The sequence below is a fragment of the Ambystoma mexicanum genome, chromosome 7p, assembly GCF_040938575.1.
Source record: "Ambystoma mexicanum isolate Mex_15411 chromosome 7p, UKY_AmexF1_1, whole genome shotgun sequence".
Taxonomy (NCBI): Eukaryota; Metazoa; Chordata; class Amphibia; order Caudata; family Ambystomatidae; genus Ambystoma; species Ambystoma mexicanum.
In genome coordinates, this window is record NC_090939.1 from 740,875,689 (window position 1) to 740,896,134 (window position 20,446).

Genomic DNA, 20,446 nt, shown 5'->3' on the forward strand with positions numbered 1-20,446 from the left:
CAGGAGGGATCCCACCAGAGGGACAGCTATTGAGAGTGAGATACAAGGGAAGAGAGTAGCGCAGAAGGGAATGAGAATAGACCACCAGGAAAAGAAGGTGTGGAAGACTAGGTGATTGCCAAGAGTGATTGAAAGGCATAATCCAATTCGGCCCCGTTTAGGTGCCTCCTAGATTCTTAAAATTCCTCTCGACCTGTAGGGTGAGTGCCTTCGTTTACATACTCTACCTAAGAGAAATGCACTCACCCCATGTTAGCGGGTGACAACATATTTACCTGCGCTTTCTGTGAAATGGTGTATGTCATCATAAGCACACTTCATATTTGGGGCAAAGCAGCCACCCATGCACAATGAAATCTAATTGCGGTTTAATGCAAACAATTTTCTTCCAGGAAATGTCAAATACAAGTTTCAAATATCCCCATATGCGCCAGTAAGGTAGAGTACCATCCAAATGGTACTCGCCCTTCATGGAATCTCCTCGCCAATGTGAGTGGGCTAGTAGATTTTGCTACCCCTGTAGGGGTTATTGATCAATATTGGCCCTTCTGGGGTCGAGGTACGTCTGGTCTTGGGTGGGAACACGCACTCCTGGACAAGATAGAGAATGATGGCCTTTGAGTGGGCTTAGCCCCAAGCACCCTTTTCTGACAAAGAAACTACGCACACAAACAATACCAAATGTTACTAGCTAGGTACCCTTTCCTTATGTTTTGAAGACTTGGTCTATGGTGCTCAGGCTGCTCCTACAACTGATAATTAACTGCTTTGATCTGTGCACTTTTCAGGAATAGTCCAACTGGTAAAGACTTGAATAGTTGAGGGTTTTGCTGCATGGATCTTGGAGAATGGGGGTTGGAGCACAATCGTAAGATGTTTCAAAGAAATAATCGAAAATAAAACTGATTATTTTTACTTCATGCAATTGAGTCAATTTTCATGAGATGATTACGTTTTCTGAATCTTTTCTGGTTTAAAGTACTTCTCACAATGTCATTATCGTTTATCGTCTGCAGAAAATGAGGAAGTCAAGGAAACGACATTGCGAGAACTTAAAATGCTTCGTACTTTGAAACAAGAAAACATAGTGGAGCTGAAGGAAGCTTTTCGAAGAAGAGGAAAACTATACTTAGTCTTTGAGTATGTCGAAAAGGTAAGACCTGATCATAAACCTGAACATTTTTTAAATTTGTAGGCTGTTAGCTCCCATTTACTTAAACCTCATGTTCAGCGGGGTCAACTAATTTAATGTTACTTTGGAGCTCACAAGACAGCAATAATCTATTGCAAAAATGTTTGGCTTCACATATTTATTCTGTTTAGTCCTCATTTGTTCACCACGTTTGGGTGGGGTTAAGCTGGTTGAAAGTATTGAAAAATATTTATTTTGGTACATATTTCTACATCTATTTTTCAAAATGAAAATAAATGACCTAAACAAAACATGTGGTCAATTAGATTACAAAATGGTACTGTCTGAATTTCGGAGTAGTCCATACCTATATGGTATAGATCTTTAGTAAGTATATGAATGACAAAGTTCATAACATACTCCATGCTCAGGAATTCTTGACATATTGACTGTATAAGTATTGTCAATATAAACTAATATATGCTAGGTTGCAGTCTGTGCAAAGGTTCATGATCGACTGAATTGCGGTATCCTCTAAAGTTGCACCTGGCCAACTTGTTGTCTTTGCATTCATTACAAAGTATATGATCTTTCACCCATGCATTGTGTGTTGAATGATCTTCGCTTTCTTCCCTATATAATTGTTGCCACTATGAAAGCCACATTCAGGAATGTGTGGCACACTGCATTTTTATGTTTGAACGTAACCAGCAACCAGGTTTTTGGATCCATCAGTATATCCTCCCAGCAACAAGTCAGGTGACTTAAATCTACCTGTAGAGATGGGTACCTGAAGCATGTATTACTAATCTACTGGATAAGTGCATGATGTTTCTTAGGTGCATCATATTACTGTTGTCTGAACTTAGTGTTTCAGCCTATGGGGAGTAGTTGGATGTTACCATTCTTCTTTGGGTACAGGCTAAACTCCAGTCTTCATTTGATAGATCACAAATTAGGTAACTCTCCCTTTACTAGAACCACCCTGTTGCTGCACAGGGGGAACATGATCTCATTACTAAAATACACTTTGTACATATTAGGATCATACTTGTTTCTTGTTTCACAAGAAAAACCTTATTGCAAAAGGTACATAGTAACGGTTGTTTGGTTCAGATATTGACAATATTCCTTAAAAATATACATGGTAGAGTACTTGTTCTATGTAGCCCATATCTGATAGCCGACTACATGGCCACAAGTTGCGCCATAGAGGCTTTGTCAAGGCTAAAGTAACATTGTTTGGTGCATGCTATTGGTTAAAAACGCACTGACTGGTGAAAAAAAAAGAAGGCTATGAAAGGAGGAGATGTTAGTATTTTGTCAAAATACATCTCTCGTTCGTTATTGAACCTAACATAGTGGCAGTCTCAAATAAATGTAATCATGAAATGTTAAAATGTCTGACCTGTAATGTTCAGTATAGGGTCAGAATCAATGTAGCTTTTATAAATTAATTCCTTGCTCTACTTCAATTGTATCCTCTTCAAAGTCCATGTGTGTCTCCAAATGGTTCTGGGAAACATATCCACTATGTGTTAAAATGGTCACTTGACATGCATGTTATTTATGTGAGGTGCAGTCATGTGGCACTGTACGAAAAGTGGGTGGGGTTGTTTAGTGAGGGATAGGATTAGAAGTTGTGTTCTTCTGTTGATGCGTGCTGAACCAGGAGAAACTGGTGTCTGTGCATGTCAGCTTTCTGGGTGTGCTTTGAGTGCACACTGGGATTGTTGTGTTCAGAGGGGTAGCGTCCAATGTCTGGGTTGTTGTTTGCAACTGTTTGGTCTTGTGGCGTGGTTAGCTGTCGGTGTGTTTTTGTGTGTATTTTTGCTGGTCCTTTTGGGTGTGTGTAGTATGTGAGAGGTATGCAGGTGTGGAAAAGAGGGGGTGTTAATTGGTTTCTGTTTGGTTCTGGGTGTATGGGTGTTTTATTATTGGTTCTTCGATCTGTATTGTCATGTATGCTTTGGTCCCTGAGGATGGTTTGTGGGTTGTGAGGAACCTGAGGCATCCTGGACGTGGATATGCGAGGGAGGATCACCTGGGTGGAGGGTCCTCAGGGAGTGAAGATAGTGCCTTTAGGTGAGGCATGGTATCCCCTTTCACTTGTCAAAATATATCCTACCCTCCCCCAACCTTCATAGGTTTCCACTCTTCCCCACTGACGCACATGCCACATATATCCCATTCAGGTCCTTTTAAGACTGGGATGAGGAAGAGGTGACTAGGAGGAATGCACACTTCCACCTATGCACGCCACTCTGGTACTGGGACGCGAAAGAGTATTGTAGAACACCATTCTGAAAGTCAGGCATGTCCCAGTAATAGAGTTAATTGTAGTCAGGCAAAAGGACTTGCACCTGCAACCCATTAAGAGGCTACAGGTGCATATAAAAGGGAGTGGCCCACGGAGAGAAACGTTTGGGAAGCCAGGACGCTGTGGAGCAGGCTGAAGCAGAGAAGCTGGTGAAAAGGGCGGCGGCGGCTGCAGGAGAGCGGGAAGGATGACAAGGTTGGAGATAGCCGTGAGAGCGTCCAGAGCCCTACAGATGCCTGAACCATGTTTCCCCAGAAGGCGCTGGGGGACAAACAAGTTGCCACTTCGCTGCAGGAGGCAGCGCAAACATCAGGAAGAAGCGAGCGTGGCTCGCTGGTGCTCCCGATGTGAGAGAGGGGAGCGAGCAAAAGCAGAAGAGGACAGCGCAAGCACCCGGACAAGCTGCTGCATACCAGTGAATGACGGGGAGAGAGCTCTCCAACCGGGACGCTCTTGAGGCTTAATCTGGACCAAAGAAAGGGCCAAACAAATAAATGCACATAATGAAGAGGTCTGGAGACCCGAGGGACATTAAGTGTCGAGAGAATTACCAAGTACTCAAAATTGAATAGTGAACTAAAGAAAAGATATGCACAAGTGAAACAAAAATACTGCACAAATGGAGAGAAAGTGAGGTGTATTTAGGAACAAAGTTCAATTAAGGAAAAAGCTTTTATGAACAATGTGAAAGTGAAACGCCAATTGAAAACCAGTAATGAGAATTGACGAAGCATGTGAAAGTCAAATAAGAAGCACTATTGGTTAGTGTGAAAGCAAGGTGATAACAAGGAGTAAATACAGCGAAGTGAAGTGTGTGAAAGGCATGGGTTGGCAGACTCAAGAAACTGCCAAGAAGAAACAAGAGTACAAATGGACTAATGTCACAAGTTCCAAAAGGAAACCTATGGTGTCAAAGTAGTCCAATGAGAATCAATGAACATTATAAAGTGCCAAGGGTTATCGGTTGTGTGACCTGTGATCAGTGGACCGTGTGGTCCGACAAATGCACCTAAGCCGAGTAACCCCTACTTGTAGTGAGCCAAGGAAAACGAGGAGATTGAAGTTGTTTTGTTTCATCCGTCTGGAAGTGACTAAAAGAGAAAAAAGAACCAAGCGAATGGTAGTGAAGGCTAAAAGTATACCATTCGTACTTAAAGCCAACAAAGTTGAATTAACTGTGTTGAAGTTGGGGGAAGTGTGAGAAACCTGAGAGCGTCCTCACATATATTCTCCTTAAGTCCTCTTCTCAAGTGGCAAGGGAAAGGCCATCGCTCTTGGATCCTGACCCTGGGGGTGGAGAAGCGAGGGAAGATCACCTGGACAGAGGGTTCTTGAGGGGGTATGTGAAAAAAATGTCCTCAGGTGAAACGTGGTATTCCACATTTCTATTTCAGGGAGAACCCTATATCCCAGAGATGGTTGTGGGGTGTTGCTATCCCTGTCCCACTGACTCGGAAATTGCCCAAAGGTGGTATCACTCTAGAAGCACCAGAAGAAGGGTAAAGAAGAGAAGGAATAAGAATAACACAGGAGAGACATTGTATTCCCCTTTTTCTGTGAAGACCAACTTAACCCTCCTCCGACCTTTATTTATTTGTCGATTTGATGATTTGGGTATCGGCTGCATAGTTGCAGGAGGTCAGTCCATGGGTTTGAATCAGTTTCAATAGCGGGGACTTGTAGATGTTGAAGAGGAGCTGGGCGAGGCTTGATTCTTGCGGTACGCTGCAGGTGATGTTTTTAGTGTTGGATGTATATGGCAGTAAGTGTGTTCTTTCTGTTCGGTTGGTGAGGAAAGATTTCAGCCGTTGTAGTGCAGAGTTTTGTATGCGCATTCCTTGTGTCTTTGTATTAGTGTTGTGTGTCTGATTGTGTCAAAAGATTGTATCAAAGGCAGCTGATATGTAAAGTAGTATGAGGGCCAATTGGGTGCTGTTGTCTTTGTTTATTTTTATGTCGTCCCATATGGAGAGAAGTGCTGATTCAGTTGCTCTCATGGGCTTGAAGTCGAGTTTGGAGTATTCAGCTATTCTGTTGCCTCCTACATGGTTGAGTAGCAACTTTGTAGATGTGGATCTGAAGGATTTGTGCTGGGTAACGTAGATTCCAAAGAGGTCTGTAGTTTGTAAGGTCTTCTGCATTTCCTGTTTAATTTTTTAAGAAGTACTTTTCTGCAACACTATAGTAGGTCTTAACCTTTATATTTTTACACTGTGCAGTAATGAAGTAATGCAAGTGAAAACACTCCTTATGCTAGCAAATAAGAAGGAAATGAATTGGCTAACACTAGCAATCTCACAGTCTGTTTGACCATAGTTTCTACACTTGAGACTCTCTGGCACACCTCACACGGACTAAAGAACGTTGATGTGGAAGGTTGCCCAGAGCAGTGCCAGTGGTTCAGATTTATTGAAAACCTTCACCTGTCACTTTTCTGGTTATAGTGTGTCTTCCCTGTGTGAGAGAGGGCATCCCCAGGCCCAGACGTAGGTCCCTTGCTCGCTTTGCCATAGGGAACCAAGCTTCACCTCACTGATGATTTGTCTCGGGAGGATAGCTCAAGGGCAACATGCCCGCCTTGGAAGCAAGGCGATACGGAGCAACACAGGTTCGATCCTCGGGTACGTGCTTGGAAACCTCTGGGTATTAAGCGCGTTATAACAAACCGATCATATCATATCATGACTAGACTGTACCGCGTCACACACAGACAGAGCTATGGGTATGGGCATAGATCACATCTAGATAGATCCACGGGGACCAGCTTGCATTAGGCACAGACTGGGATGTAATGACTGGCCTGGTTAACAACAAAGATAGAGTTATAGTGATTAAATAGCACAACATATAGACGGAGAGTTGAGAGACAGTCTTGTCATGCTGAAGCTAGATCACTGTAAGGAAGAACTTTGTCTAAATCTCAAGACACACAGAGTGTGTGTTTCTCCAGACAATGCTAATAACCATCCCTACTAAAACATCACCCCTCCTCATACACCTCTCAAAACCTAACTAAACACAACCATACCTCTTAAACCACAGCAACCCGCACACACCACTATATCGCAACAACAAACACACCACAAAGAGCCTTGCACAACAGCACACGATGGACTCCAACTGGATACCACACCAAAAAGCTCAGCAAACTGTGTTAACCGAACTGAAGCTCCCAACAGCACATCACAGCTCCCTTGCTCTTTCTCCAAACGTTGTCTTACTAACGCGCCCTAACCTTACCCCCCTTTTTTCAGATCTGCCAGAGTGCCAGTGGGCAACTACAGTGGTGATAGTGCGCAGTGTAATTAACCTTTAACATTAACATGAGGCCCAACATGGCCGATACATGTTTGGGGTTGCTTGCGTTTTGGTGCAGAGGGCACCTGGCCTAACAGTTGGGGTTGGGCTGCTCCCATTGGTGGCAGAACATGACTGATTTGAATATGGACCCCTTTTGCAATTGCGCAGATGGGCTAAAACACAGTGGTGTGGAAGGTTGCCCAGATCAGTGTCAGTGGTTCAGATGTATTCAAAACCTTCTACCCATCACTTTTTTGGTTATTGTTTTTTAAGAGGGGCTTGATGTATGCTGATTTGAAAGTTTTAGGTGCTGTTCTTGTATTTAGGGATAGGTTCATTAGTTGTCGGAAGTATGAGGCTGGCGTTCTGTGGTTGAGGCGTTGTTTGAAGATGCCTGGTGGGCATTGGCCATTGGGGGATCTGGCCAGGTTGGTGTCTTCTATTAGTTTAAGTTTCTTCACTTACAGGTTTGAAACTATCGAGTGTTGTGGTGGGTGGTGCCGCGCTGGTTTTTGGTGGTTCTGAGGGGTTTTTTTTTGTTAGGGTGGCTTGCATCGATGGTCTATTGTATTGCTTCTGTTTTTGTTCTTAGATGGGTTGTCATGTTGTCACTTAGGGATTGTGATGGTATGACGCATTTGTTGCACAAGGGTGGGTTTTTAATTTCCTTGATGATTTTGAAATTATTCTTTTAGTAGGTTTGTTGCTGAATGGATTCTTGTAGTGTAATATGCTTTTTTTTGCTTTTAGGACTGCTGATTTGTAAATTCGGATTTGTCATCGGTATTTGGTTTTGTCTGATTGGTTCTAGTGATTTCTCCATTATTTCCCAGTGTGTTTTTTTTTCTTATTTTTTTTTTTAGTCCCCTCAGTTCTTCTGTGAATCATCTTGATGCAATTTTCTCTGGTATGGGTTTGAAGAATTTTGCAGGTGCTAATTTGCCTAGAGTGCCTGTAATCAAGGTGTCAAGTTTCTCTTCCGCTGAGTCCAGAGTCACCCTATTTAGTTTGGAGGTGTTTGGTTTGGTTGTAGCTCTGTTAGTGTTTCAGGTCAAAACTCTTACAGTTTTTTGTTTGTCGCAGTGGGTTTATGTTTGTGGGCATCGTGCAGTTTGGGATTTTGACTGTGAATGGGATCAAATGGTGATCGCTCCATATGATTATCTGTATGGTGGTGGGCGAGAGTCCATGTCTGCAGAACATTGCGTCTAGGGTGTGTCCAGCACTGTGGGTGGGACCATTTGCTATTTGATTGAAGTGAAGGGTTAACAGTAGGGCGCTGAGGGGGTTTGCTGTGGTTTCATTTTCTCTTTCGAACCAGTTGTTGAAGTTCCCCAGAATAATTATGTTGGCATGATAAGTGGAGTGGTTGGCAATGGCGTCAGTGAGCTTTGTGGCAAAGTTGGGATTGTAGGATGGCGGTCTGTAGATTCGGAGGAACAGTAGGCTGGATTGGTCATTGAGTTTGATGTTGATTAGGAGTGATTTGCAATCTACTATGTCAATTGAGGGGAGTGATGTGGCACAGATGTGGTTTTTGTGCGCTATTGCGAATCCTCCTAATCTTTGTTTTTCTCTATTAGAATGTATTAGTTTGAAGTTGTAGGGTATGGCTTTGTGGGTGATTGTTTTGTAATCGTCCGACAGCCATTTTTCTGTGAGCAAGAGCGCGTCTGTGCCTGCTTTGCTTAGGAGGTTGTAGATTTCTGTTTTGCGCTTAGCCATGGATCTTACATTGAGCAGACTGCAGTGTAGAGTGTGCGTTTTTCCTTGTTCCTTGTTGCGTTTAATTTCTTGCTTCTCGGGTGGTGTGGTGCATGTCAGAGTATTGGTTCTCTCTTGGGTGAGGCTGCTATTTGCTTGTTGTGTAGTTGGTGTCTCTATCCCTTAGTTGAGGAGTACATTTAAGTTGAGTGATGGGTTTTTTTGTTCTGGTTCTGTAACGCTCACCTGACTCCCGCGGGGGCGCTGGCCTGGTTCTCGCTGCTGTGACCTCGTCTAAGGTGATGCGCAGGGTTCGGAAGACGGACTGGACCGGGCCCCAGATCTGGCTTGTCTGACTCGCAGAAGTATCCTTCTGTAGGTGAGAATAGGGGGTTAACTGTCTGCGGGGTAATGCAATCGGCCTCCCACTTACCCCTCTCACCCTCCTCAAAACCCTTCTGTGCTTCCCCGTAGCGTCTCACCTTAGGGTCTAGAAGGACGAGCTCTCCATCCTGCTTCTGATGCAGGGGCGCGTTGGTATCCAGTTACGTCACTGGATTTTCGGATGGGTGAGAACCAAACTTGCTTGGCTTCCAGGTAAGTTTTTCTATAAGTGGTGCCCCTTGTGTCCATGCATTAATGTTCTAATGCTAGTGTCTTTTTCCCCATAGGGGCCGGGGTACGGAATGCCGGGGAACAGGCACCGACCCGAGGTGAGCGGTGAAATCCTTGTGGAAATCAGGTAAGTCTTTAATGAGTGTTTTGGTAATGTCTTTTCATTCACTCATTAACGCTGATGTCTATTTCCCCCTAGGGGCCGGGGTCCGAAATTGCCTGGATGCGGCGCAGACCCGAAATGAAAAGGGAATGACCCAACAGGTAAGTCTTGACATGGAGTTTTAGCTTCCCTTTTCCCTTCTTTCTCTCACCTTTGTTCTTGTCTTTTTCTCCCTAGGCGCGGGGCCACCACTGCGAATCCGGATGGTCGCTGCTGAACATGGAGGCGCCCTGTAAAGGTGAGTAGAATGCGGCGCTGCAGCGATCGATGCGATGTGCTTTTAAAAATAAATGTCTTCCTTTTCAGGATTGTCGGCGAAATGTCTCTGGGATGCAGATTTAGCAGGTGAGGCCTTTTCCTTCTTCTGTTCTCTTGTTCCCTTCCTTTGCAGATGATTCAGGATGCTGGCAGGTGTGGCAGAAGTCAAGATTCAGGAGCAGACACGGTGAGCGTCCAGCTGCTAGATGCAGAACAACGCGAAGCACGTGTGGCTGATCGGGTGTGGTTTAAATAGCCTTGGAAGAAGTTCCTAGAATGTGTCCTTCCTCCAATCAGGTATGTATCCTTCCCCGACCACGCCCGGGTGGTAAATGAGTCCCACAGGTAAAGTAGTTCCTTTCAGGCCTCAAGGAGGCCGGGGTTCTGCAGCATGGTCTGCATCAGGTAAGTGCACCCAAACACTTTCATAATGAGCCTGGGGCCTATGGCGCCAGGACTGACGTTTTCTATGAGCCCGGCGCCATAGGCGCCAGGACGCTGTCCAAAGGGCCCCTATAAGGGGTTGCTGGGACCTTCCCCGGGGACTTGATGTCCGCTTTCGGGGACGCAGGGCCTGAGCCGGCTCCCCGGGAGCGGGCATCGTGACAGGTTCGTAGTAGTCGGGTGTTTCGTTGTCCGTGTTGTCTTTTTTTCTAGTCTTTGGTTATGTAAGGGGTGTGGATGGTTAGGGATTCTAACTTAGCTCAGATCCTTGTTCGGGTTTTTCTGAAAATGTCTTTGGAGTTGATGGGTTCTGTTTGTTGTGGTGTGCAGTTTGGTAGTCTGGTGGGGCCCAATCTAGGATTCGTTGGGTCCTTACTTGTGGGTTGTTTGGTTTCCATTGTGGTAGAATTGTAGGTGGAGAGGTAGTGGGAGATGTATGCTATTTTTGTTCTTGTCTTCCTCTGTATCTTTAGTCTGCTTAGTGGTGGTTGGTGGGGAATTCTGGTAGGTGGTTCTAGTTCAACATGGGTGCAATTTCATTCCACTTTCTTAATCTGTTTTCCATTCTTGTTTTTGTCCTTCTTGTTACGTGGCATGTTTGTGGTCTTGATGTGTCAGTCTGTTGTGGCTTGGTATTGCATGGCGAGTTTGGTTGTGCGATAACATTGATTTCGGTGTTAGTCTTCCTGCTTGTGCAGTTCGCTGGTGTTGCTTGATTCTCTGTTGGTTTTGATCTGACTAGATAAGTGGTAGTGTTAAATGGATTTTGGTTTGGAAGATTGATGTGGGCTTAGATGTGATGGCGGGTGTCTCCCTGTAGTTCTAGGTTTGTGGTGACTTGCTTGTTGCAGATTTGTTCTTTGTTCTGCGTGTGAGTCCTCATGGTTTGACTTATTTTGGTCTCAGTGGTAGGTCGCTATGTTGTAACCCACAGTGGCGTGTGCCTCGCTGTGGTTGTAGGATTGTGGCATCTTGCTTTATCACCTCGGACTTGGATTTGGGTGTGTGATATATTGGCAGCAAAATTTACTTCGAAGGGATTGTGTCCTCCGACGTATTCCTCATCTTAGATATCTCCTTCCAGCTCTGCTGCCCTCGGAAAATTTTTTCTCTAGAGGGCGCTGCGCGTCGACGTCCTCCGAGTCGATGTCCCTCGACAGCCGCCGTATCGACGTCGACGTCATCCTGCCTATAAAGGCCGCGCGCAGCGTCCGTTGCTCAGTTCCGTTTTTCCGCGCTTACTCAGTGCCTCAGAATACCGTTGCTCAGTTCTTAGTCAGATTAATCCTATTTACCTCGAGTTATTCGATCCGTACTCGATGGCTTCCTCGTCGGAACCGACAACTCCTCGATCCGGCTTCAAGAAATGTCGAGATTGTGGGAAAAAGATGTCCTTGACCGATCCTCACAGAGTTTGTCTGTGGTGTTTGGGAGCTGAACACCATTGTTCGGAATGCGAGGACTGTATGTCCATGACAGCTACGGCCCTGAAGGAGCGTAGGGGGAAGCTGGAGAAAGGTAAGACATTTTAAGCTTCTTCTTCGTCGACGAAGTCGAGACATTCGTCTCCTCGTCACCATTCGCGTTCCAAGTCTCGGAGTGGGTCTCATCACTCCTCGAGATCGAAGCACTCGAAGAGGAGACGTCGAAGATCCCCTTCTCCGTCTTCCTCTTCCTCCGTTTCGCCAAAAAGAATCCCTTGCCCCACGAAACATAGTTCCCGGGCTGAATGGGAGGAATTCTGAAAAAATATGATGAGCGTCTTCGAGAAAGCGGCCTCGACCCCCTCGAAGACTGCCGAGAGCGATGCTCTAGTCGAAAGACCCGAAGGTCAAAAACTCTGCGAATCGCAGTACCCGGCGAAGGAAACCTCTCGAGCGCGTCTCGAACCCTCGAGTAGGACTATGACCTCTAAACCTTCCTCGAAGGTTCCGTCGACGCCGTCGACGAGGGTTCCGTCGAGGTCGATGTCTTCAACGCCGTTGTCGAAGGGACCTTCGACACACGGGTCTGTCGACTCAACGCCAGCTTCGACACCGGCGTCAACGCCAAGAAAAGTCACGGTTACCACACATCCAGTGACTATCCCCAGGTCCTCGACGTCGATGGCTTCGAGATTGTCGAGTAGAATTCCAATTCTGTCGAGGTCTTCGAGGCCTCCGCCTTTGTTTTCGACGCCACGCTCGAAGCCTTCGGCGTCGACGACATCGACGTTTTCGAGGCCGATAATGACAAGTTCGGCACCCTCTGCCTTGGAAATGGGATTTACTCCCTTTATGAGTTCAGAACAATTGAAAACTATATCTTCAATTTTGGAAGAGGGTGAATTGTCTGAACAGGAAGACACATTTGAGTTACAGGGACCTGTAACCCCAATTAGAGAGGAATTTTCCTCTGAAGAGCGCAGGTTAAAGGATCTTCATGATTCCTTACATGAGGCAAGTGGGTTAGACACTTCCCCTGATGTGGAGTTTGCTAAGCCAGACCCGGGGGAGCATGCTGAAACCCCTTACAGAGCCTTAATGGCCAGGCTCACAGAGTTCATGGGGTGGTCTGCACCTTCACAGTCTTTCCAACAAGACGACCTCACGGATATTCTTGACAAAGGCCCACAGGAGGATCCTGTGGTGCCTTTTCATAAAGCTCTTCAGAGAAAGATCATGACAAACTGGGAAACCCCAGATGTAGTACCAGCAGTAAATAAAAAACTGTCTACAAAGTACAGGGTATCTTCTACAGACCCAGAGTTTTTGTCTAAACACCCATCCCCAGAAAGTCTGGTGGTACAGGCAGCATCCTCTACCGATGTCAAGACGGCTTATCCTACCGTCCCACAGGACAGGGACGATAAAAAATATGATGCTATGGCAAAGAAAGTCTTTTCAGCATGTAGCATGGCGTTAAAATCCATTAATGCTACTTGCACCCTTGCTAGGTTCAGCCATACACTTTGGGAGTGTGCTTCTACAGCGGCTGACTGCATCCCGGAGGGAGAAGAAAGGGATGCGTTCCTGAATATTATACAGGACGGTAAAGACGCTATGTGCAAATTCCTCCAGACGGGCATTGATTCGGCTGACAGTATCAGCAGAGCAATGGCGGCAAGTACATCAACCAGGAGATTCGCTTGGTTGAGAAGTCTGGTTTTGCCCCAGATGTGCAAGCCAGGCTCTTGAACATGCCATTCGATGGCTCTTCTTTGTTCGGGAAAAAGGCGGATGACAGTTTAGAGAAACTGCAAACTTCAAAAGCAGCAGCAAAATCCCTAGGAGCTGCAATCCGTCAGACTCCTTTTCGTCCCACAGGAACCTCTGCGAGGGGCAAGTCCTTTCGCTTCTACTCCGCATTCGGAAGAGGTAGAGGACGACCGGCTCAAAGGGGTCAAAGAAGAACTACCGAGGTGGACGGGGTAGATATTCAAAAGCCGCAGCAACAGCAGGTACCTCTTTACCATCGGCATCTGCATCAGCCGCCCCAAAACCACTCTGAGGACTTCCCTCACAGGACACCTATAGGAGGCAGGTTGACTCAACATCTGGCGGTATGGCAGGCTATCACGTCAGATGCTTGGGCATTGGAAACAGTTGCCCAAGGTTACTGCCTGCCTTTCCTACGTATACCTCAGAGTCATCCACCGGGGATCAGCTCTCAGAAAGCTCCAGATCCGCTCCTCTTGCAGGAAATTTGGGACCTGCTAGAGAAAGGTGCCATAGATCCGGTACCTGTAGCGGAGTGGAACAAGGGCTGGTACTCCCCTTACTTTCTCATTCCAAAGAAAGACGGAGGACTGAGACCCATCTTGGACTTGCGAGAATTGAACAAATTCCTCAGAAAAGACAAATTCAAGATGGTCACTCTTTCTCAGATCCTCCAGGCCCTTCAGTTCCAGGACTGGTTGGTATCTCTGGACCTTCAGGACGCTTATTTCCATGTGCCTATCCATCTCAAACACAGGAAATACCTGAGGTTCGCAATTGGCAACTCTCACTATCAATTTCGAGTGCTGCCATTTGGGCTGACCTCCGCCCCGAGGGTCTTCACCAAGTTAATGTCGGTAGTGGCTGCAAGTCTAAGGAGGGAAGGGATTCACGTCTACCCCTACCTGGACGATTGGTTGATCAGGGCTGTTTCTCCGGAACAAGCTCAGATCCAGCTAAATCACGTGTGCCACTTCCTTCACAGACTGGGCTTCTCCCTCAATTTAAAGAAGTCACAAATGATACCATCGCAGAGACTCCAGTTCATAGGAGCGATCCTGGATACTTCCCTGGGAAAAGCCTCGCCACCAGAGGTGAGGGCTCAAGATATTCTACAGATGGTTACCAAGTTCCAGCATGCCCAACGTCTCCCAGCCTTCGACTTTTTGAGGTTGCTAGGCCTCATGGCATCCTGCATTTTCCTAGTGCCAGAGGCTCGCCTGAGAATGAGATCCCTCCAGTGGGCACTGAGGACTCAGTGGTCACAATTCTCAGGGAGAATGACAGATCTTCTTCAGGTTCCCGGCAGGGTGGCTCGAGACCTTCAGTGGTGGGCCTGTCAGGAGAACATTCTGAAAGGAGAACAGTTTTGGCAACCCTGGCCGGAGATAACAGTAGTCACGGATGCCTCACTCACGGGGTGGGGAGCCCACGCCAACGACTTGACCATCAGCGGTCGGTCTCCATCGGAGTCCAGACTACACATCAACCTGTTAGAGCTGAGAGCCATCAGACTTGCGCTGAAGGCGTTCCTGCCAGCTGTACAAGGGAAGAACGTCCTGATAATGACGGACAACACGGTGGCCATGCATTACCTCAACAAAAGAGGAGGCGTAGGATCACTACCCCTGTGCAGAGAGGCGATGCAGCTCTGGTTTTGGGCAATCCAAGAAGGAATCTCTCTATCGGCAGTTCACCTAGCCGGAGAGAAGAACTTGACAGCGGACGCTCTGAGCAGGCAGAGCACAGTCTCCCACGAGTGGGAGCTAGCTCAGGAAGTCCTTCAAGAGATCTTCGCCCTTTGTGGAACCCCTCAGGTAGATCTGTTCGCCACCAGCCTAAACAGGAACTGCAACCTGTTCTGCTCAAGGGAATTTCCCCCGAGAGGAGCTCTGGGAGACGCGTTCATAGTGGACTGGGAGTTTCCGCTTATGTACGCGTTCCCACCGGTCCCTGTCATTCCTCAAATGATCAGGAGGTTGAGAAGATTCCGGCGAACCATGATCCTAATTGCCCCGGATTGGGCCAGGAGAACGTGGTACCCAGACCTTCTAGACTTGTCCATCTGCCCTCCAATTCGACTTCCACTGAGAGAGAACCTACTCTCACAGAAGGGAGGTCAGGTTCTCCATCCAGACATCAAAACCCTCAACCTTCACGCTTGGCTTCTGAAAGGCTGAGGTACAAGGATTGGGACCTCCCTGATGATGTTATGGAGGTGTTGCTTTCGGCAAGGAGGCCAGCAACAAAGTCTTTATACCGTTGCCATTGGAACAGATTTTGCAGCTGGTGTAGAGAACAGAATATCGACCCTTTTTCATGTGGTACACCAATGGTTTTGTCCTTCCTACTATATTTGGCAAATTCAGGCCTTCAAGTTGGCACCATTAAGGGCTATCTCGCAGCGCTATCCATCTTTAAGCGTACTGCGGAAGAACCATCCTATTTCAAATTACCCTTGGTAATACAGTTTCTAAAGGGGTTAACCAATGTTTATCCCCCAAGACCATTCCAAGTTCCCCTATGGGATTTAAACTTAGTACTAACTTTCCTGATGGGTACACCTTTCGAACCTCTCCATTCTTGTTCGTTAAGATTCCTTACCCTTAAGACTGTTTTATTAATAGCACTTACATCTGCTAGACGGGTGAGCGAATTACAAGCTCTTTCTTGTAAACCCCCTCATACAATATTTCACAAAGACAAAGTTGTCCTGCAGGTGAAGCCTAATTTCCTCCCAAAGGTGGTTTCTGAATTCCATATCACTCAGAAGATTACCCTACCATCTTTCTATCCTCCTCCTCACCCGGGGAAAGAGGAAGAGAGGTTACACAGGCTAGACCCTAGGAGGGCTTTAAGTTTTTACATTAGTAGACTAGCCAGGATAAGACAGGCAGAGACCAGCTGTTTGTAGGTTACACAGGTCACAAGCTGGGGTTACCAATAACTAAGCAGACCATTTCCAGATGGATCATTCTGGAATGCTATAAACTGGCAGGGAAAGAGCCCCCTCAAAACCTTAGGGCTCATTCGACCAGAGGTATTGCAGCTTCATCGGCCCTCAAAAGAGGCGTGCCGGTTAAAGACATATGTGCGGCCGCTACATGGTCGTCTGTCCATACCTTTACACGTTTTTACAATCTGGATTCCTCCTCCAGTCAAGAGACTAGGTTTGGAAGGGCTTTACTGCATTCTATTCATCAATAGAAGACAGCGTGAAGTCAGTACTCCCTCCTCCGATAATAGAATACTGCTATGGGAGCCTATCTAAGATGAGGAATACTTCGGAGGACACAATCCCTTCGAAGAACAAGTTACTTCTTACCTTGTAACGTTCTTTCGATGGGATGTTCCTCCGACGTATTCCTCATCGACCCTCCCATCCATCCCCGCAGTTCTACTTCCCTTGTTGTTGCAGCTTACGCTCCTTCAGGGTGATTAGTTAGTCCAGAAAGTATTATTGTGGGCTACAAAACGGAACTGAGCAACGGACGCTGCACGCGGCCTTTATAGGCAGGATGACGTCGATACGGCGGCTGTCAAGGGACATCGACTCGGAGGACGTCGACGCGCAGCGCCCTCTAGAGAAAACATTTTCCGAGGACAGCAGAGCTGGAAGGAGATATCTAAGATGAGGAATACGTTGGAGGAACATCCCATCGAAAGAACGTTACAAGGTAAGAAGTAACTTGTTCTTTTGGCACACTACGGGCTAAATGTAAGTAGTTGCACTATATAAACAGCAGCGTGATGACAAGGCAGCATAATCTACTTTTGCCACTCTCTCTAGGCTAAATGCAAGTAATGCAAAAATACAAACAGTGGTGTGATGACAAGGTAGCAAAATCTAATTTTGAGACACTCTACAGGCTAAATGCAGAACTACTGACCGAATTAGCCATTACATTGGGGAGTGGCGCAGGCACATAGCTGTGATAACCCAGTTTTACTTCTTTCATTTCATATACGTGCTTTCTAGTGTGAAATCACATTTCTATTTTCAATAATTTTGGGTTTCTTCTTCCAGGCCTGCAGTGTTTTTCATTTCATTCTCTAGGCTGGTAGTTTTTTTTCTTTTCAGCATTGGCATATCACATGGAAATAGACTGCAATTGATTCAATAAGATTATGTGAGTTGCTGGTACAGAAGGTTTTATGAGACCGCAGTTAATAGATCTGATGATACATTTATAAGGGGCCTGGTAGCGTTAGGCTGCGGGCATGTTAATCTGCTGACTTTGCAAATAGGTCCATGATTTGGGGAGGACGCCTCCAGAATTGAACTTCCAAACAATGAAGAATTGTTTAAGAAGGTGAGATATTTGAAAACTACTGACTGTGCAGGAATAGGAAGCAGCATGTAGCCCTTAGATTACAGGAAAGTCTGGCGAGGATTCTGCCACAAGATTAGGCACCATAAGTCAATCAGTGCACAATGGTGGACAAATGGAGCAATGGAAGGAGAATTTAGCGGGCCCGCTCCTGAAGGCGGCGAGTGCTGCCTTTCAAAGGACTGTCAAAGGCTGTATGAGATCATTTGTTTCACCCAAGTTTCTTTTTTTCGTCATTGCCTACTTTTCTATAAAAAGTGTGTGATTCTGAGTGGGTTTAATAAGCTGCTGGATGTTTTTTTAGCACCACAGTTTGAATTTTCTTTTTTTCGGTAAAATTATATCCCGTCAGGGATTGCTTTTTATATACTGAACATTAACTAATAACCATCATTGTAAGAACTGTTTTAGATCAAGCAGTGACACTTAATACATTTTCTTATAGTATCATGAGTAGCCGAAATGCAGTGTTTAGTGAGAGCTAATACAGTAAGATGTCTTTATCAGATGAGATCCCACAAACCCCATTTCTGGTCATTCGGTTTCTTCCCATTTAAGCCAAATTTTACTGTGTTTTTGAGGACACCCCTCTAGTTCTGTAAACATGTTTAAGTTTCATACAGTTTCATCATTCATTCCATGTCCATTTTGATATGCAAGGTGTTTCTGCACTGCCACATCGTAACGCTATATTGTGCTTGGCAACCATTATTGCCACAGTGAGGAACAATTTCTCATATCTGCCTGCTTGCACATCGCCCCAAATGCCCAATAAAATGAGTTTGAAATCTACAGGACTATTGAGGATTTTAGTAAAGTCGGATACGATTTTAGTCCAGCATGCCTAACTGTATGTTAGAATGTGCCCGCCTCCGTTTTACATTGGTGACACTGAAGGTCCCACTTATGGAGTTCTGGAATAATTCTAGTTGTATGAGTTCTAGTTTAGAAGGGGTGATGTATTCTCTAGCATGTGGCAGTCCCTCAATCCATTTCTCTGAATCGAGCGTGTCCAGATCTCTGACCCATTTATCCGTTATCTTCAGTTCGGACGGAATAGTGAATGACGCTATTGCTTGGTACAATAGCCTTGTGCAGTATTTTATCTGCCATGACATTTTCTTCTATAGGCGATTGGGCCTGTGTTGCCGCCAAATCTGATATTTGAGCTTTCATTGCAATTGTCGGCTGGATATATCTAAAGTGTTCATTTTGTGGCAGTGTGTATTTCTCCACTAGTCTCGCAAGGGGATGATTACCTGTTGGGCTACGTAGTGCCTGAACAACCTGCATCTGACCAAAGCCAGAACACCAGTGGTTCTATTGCTATAGTAAAAAGTAGCGGGACAGGGGGCAGACCTGTCTTTTGCCTCTCTCAAGCGGGAATGAGTTTATGGTCTTGCCATTTACAGCTTTGTCCATCCTAAACACTCTGCCTCAAACCCAATCTCCGCCTTCACCTCCCATAGGAGTTAAAATGAAATATAATTGAATGCTTCCTTGTAAATCAATTTATAAAATGGCTGTTGGGCTTTCAATATGTTTTGCGCGGTCGACTGCAATGTGCACCCTGCACATATTCATTCTAGTAGAGCATTCAGGGGTAAATCTGCATAGATCTCGGTGAATCTGATCTGGGAACATCAATCAGACGGTTGGCAAGAACCTTCCCCAGAATCTTAGCTTCTGCATTAATCTGGGAGATTGGTCGGTATAAACCTCCAAGTGTAGGAGGCTTGTCTTTCTTTGTAAACAGCATGATGGATACCTGTCTGAAATCTGGGGGCAGCTTGCCCACTGTCTTACTCCGCTTGAACATTTGAAATAATGGCTCAAAGATTTTGGTGCCCAGATTTTTCCATATGTCTACAAGAAAGCTGTTTGGGTGGGGGAATTTCCCTGCTTGTAGATCTGAAATCACTTTCAGAATATCTTCTGCCACTACCTCTTGGTTCAAATTCGTTCTCTGCTGCGCAGACAGTTTTTTCAAGTCACATGTGTGAATCAACTCTTGCCTCATTATTCTGCTTTATATCAGATTATCGACAAAGCCTCTCATAGTACGTGGCAAAAGCTTCCACTATCTTGGAAATGCTGGAGGCTTAGTCTCTCCGTTCTAACCAGGCAATCATCTTTCCTGCTTTGTCCCCTGCTTCATAGATGCGTCCTCTAGTTTCCCAGTTATCTGCTTGGCGCTATCTGTATAACAATTGCGCTATTTTTCCTGCACTATTTTCAGGGCCCGCTGAGCCCTGGGGGATGAGTTTGCTAGGAATTCCTTTTCACTTTTTTCTGTTTCTTTCTCTAGTCGAATAAGGTGCTTTTTGCTCTTCTTGTTTCTGGATGCTAATGTCAATATTGGCTCTTGTGAGAAACCTGAGGGCGTCCTCACATTTGCTCCCCTCGGGAGCTCTGCCATGGCCAGGGAAGGGCCATTGCGATTAGATCCCGTCCCAGGGATGGACAAGCGAGGGAGGATCACCTAAGTGGAGGTTCCTTGGGGATTGGGAGTGGGGTGCCCTTGGGTGAGACATGGTGTTCCCCATTTCCCTTTTCCCATAAAGATGTTTCACAGGCCTTCATGGGCTGTTAAAATTTCATCCCCATTGTGAGAAACTTGACCGTGTTCTACCATCTACTCCCCCAGGATCTTCCATTCAGGAGGCCAGGGAAGGGCCATTGCCTTTGGATCCTGACCCGGGGGGTGGTGAAGTGAGGGAGGACCACCTGAGTGGAGGGTCACAGGCGATTAGGAGAATACCCGAGGGCGAGACGTGGTATTCGCCTTCCCCCATTTCCATCAGAAACCAATTCCTCAGCCTTCATGGGATATCTTCAATCCCATTCCATCTCCCCCTCCCCATTTCCGACTAATACTGGGAAGAAGAGGCAACCGAGAGTAGTGAGGAGTACCTGCAAGAAACACCTTGAGAAACAGAAGGAATACTGCCACCTACCACCATTAGGTTGTCCCATTAATAG

At 46.0% G+C, this 20,446-nt stretch overlaps 1 protein-coding gene across 11 annotated transcripts in view; it reads left to right on the plus strand.

Moving 5' to 3' along the window:
* Positions 1–20,446, plus strand: part of CDKL5 (cyclin dependent kinase like 5) — a 2,489,742-nt gene that overhangs the window by 1,316,751 nt on the left and 1,152,545 nt on the right. For all 11 annotated transcript variants that reach the window (XM_069636841.1, XM_069636839.1, XM_069636845.1 and 8 more), the window contains one exon: positions 1,017–1,153. In XM_069636841.1, the coding sequence (XP_069492942.1) occupies positions 1,017–1,153 (137 nt within the window). The remainder of the gene's footprint in view (positions 1–1,016; positions 1,154–20,446) is intronic.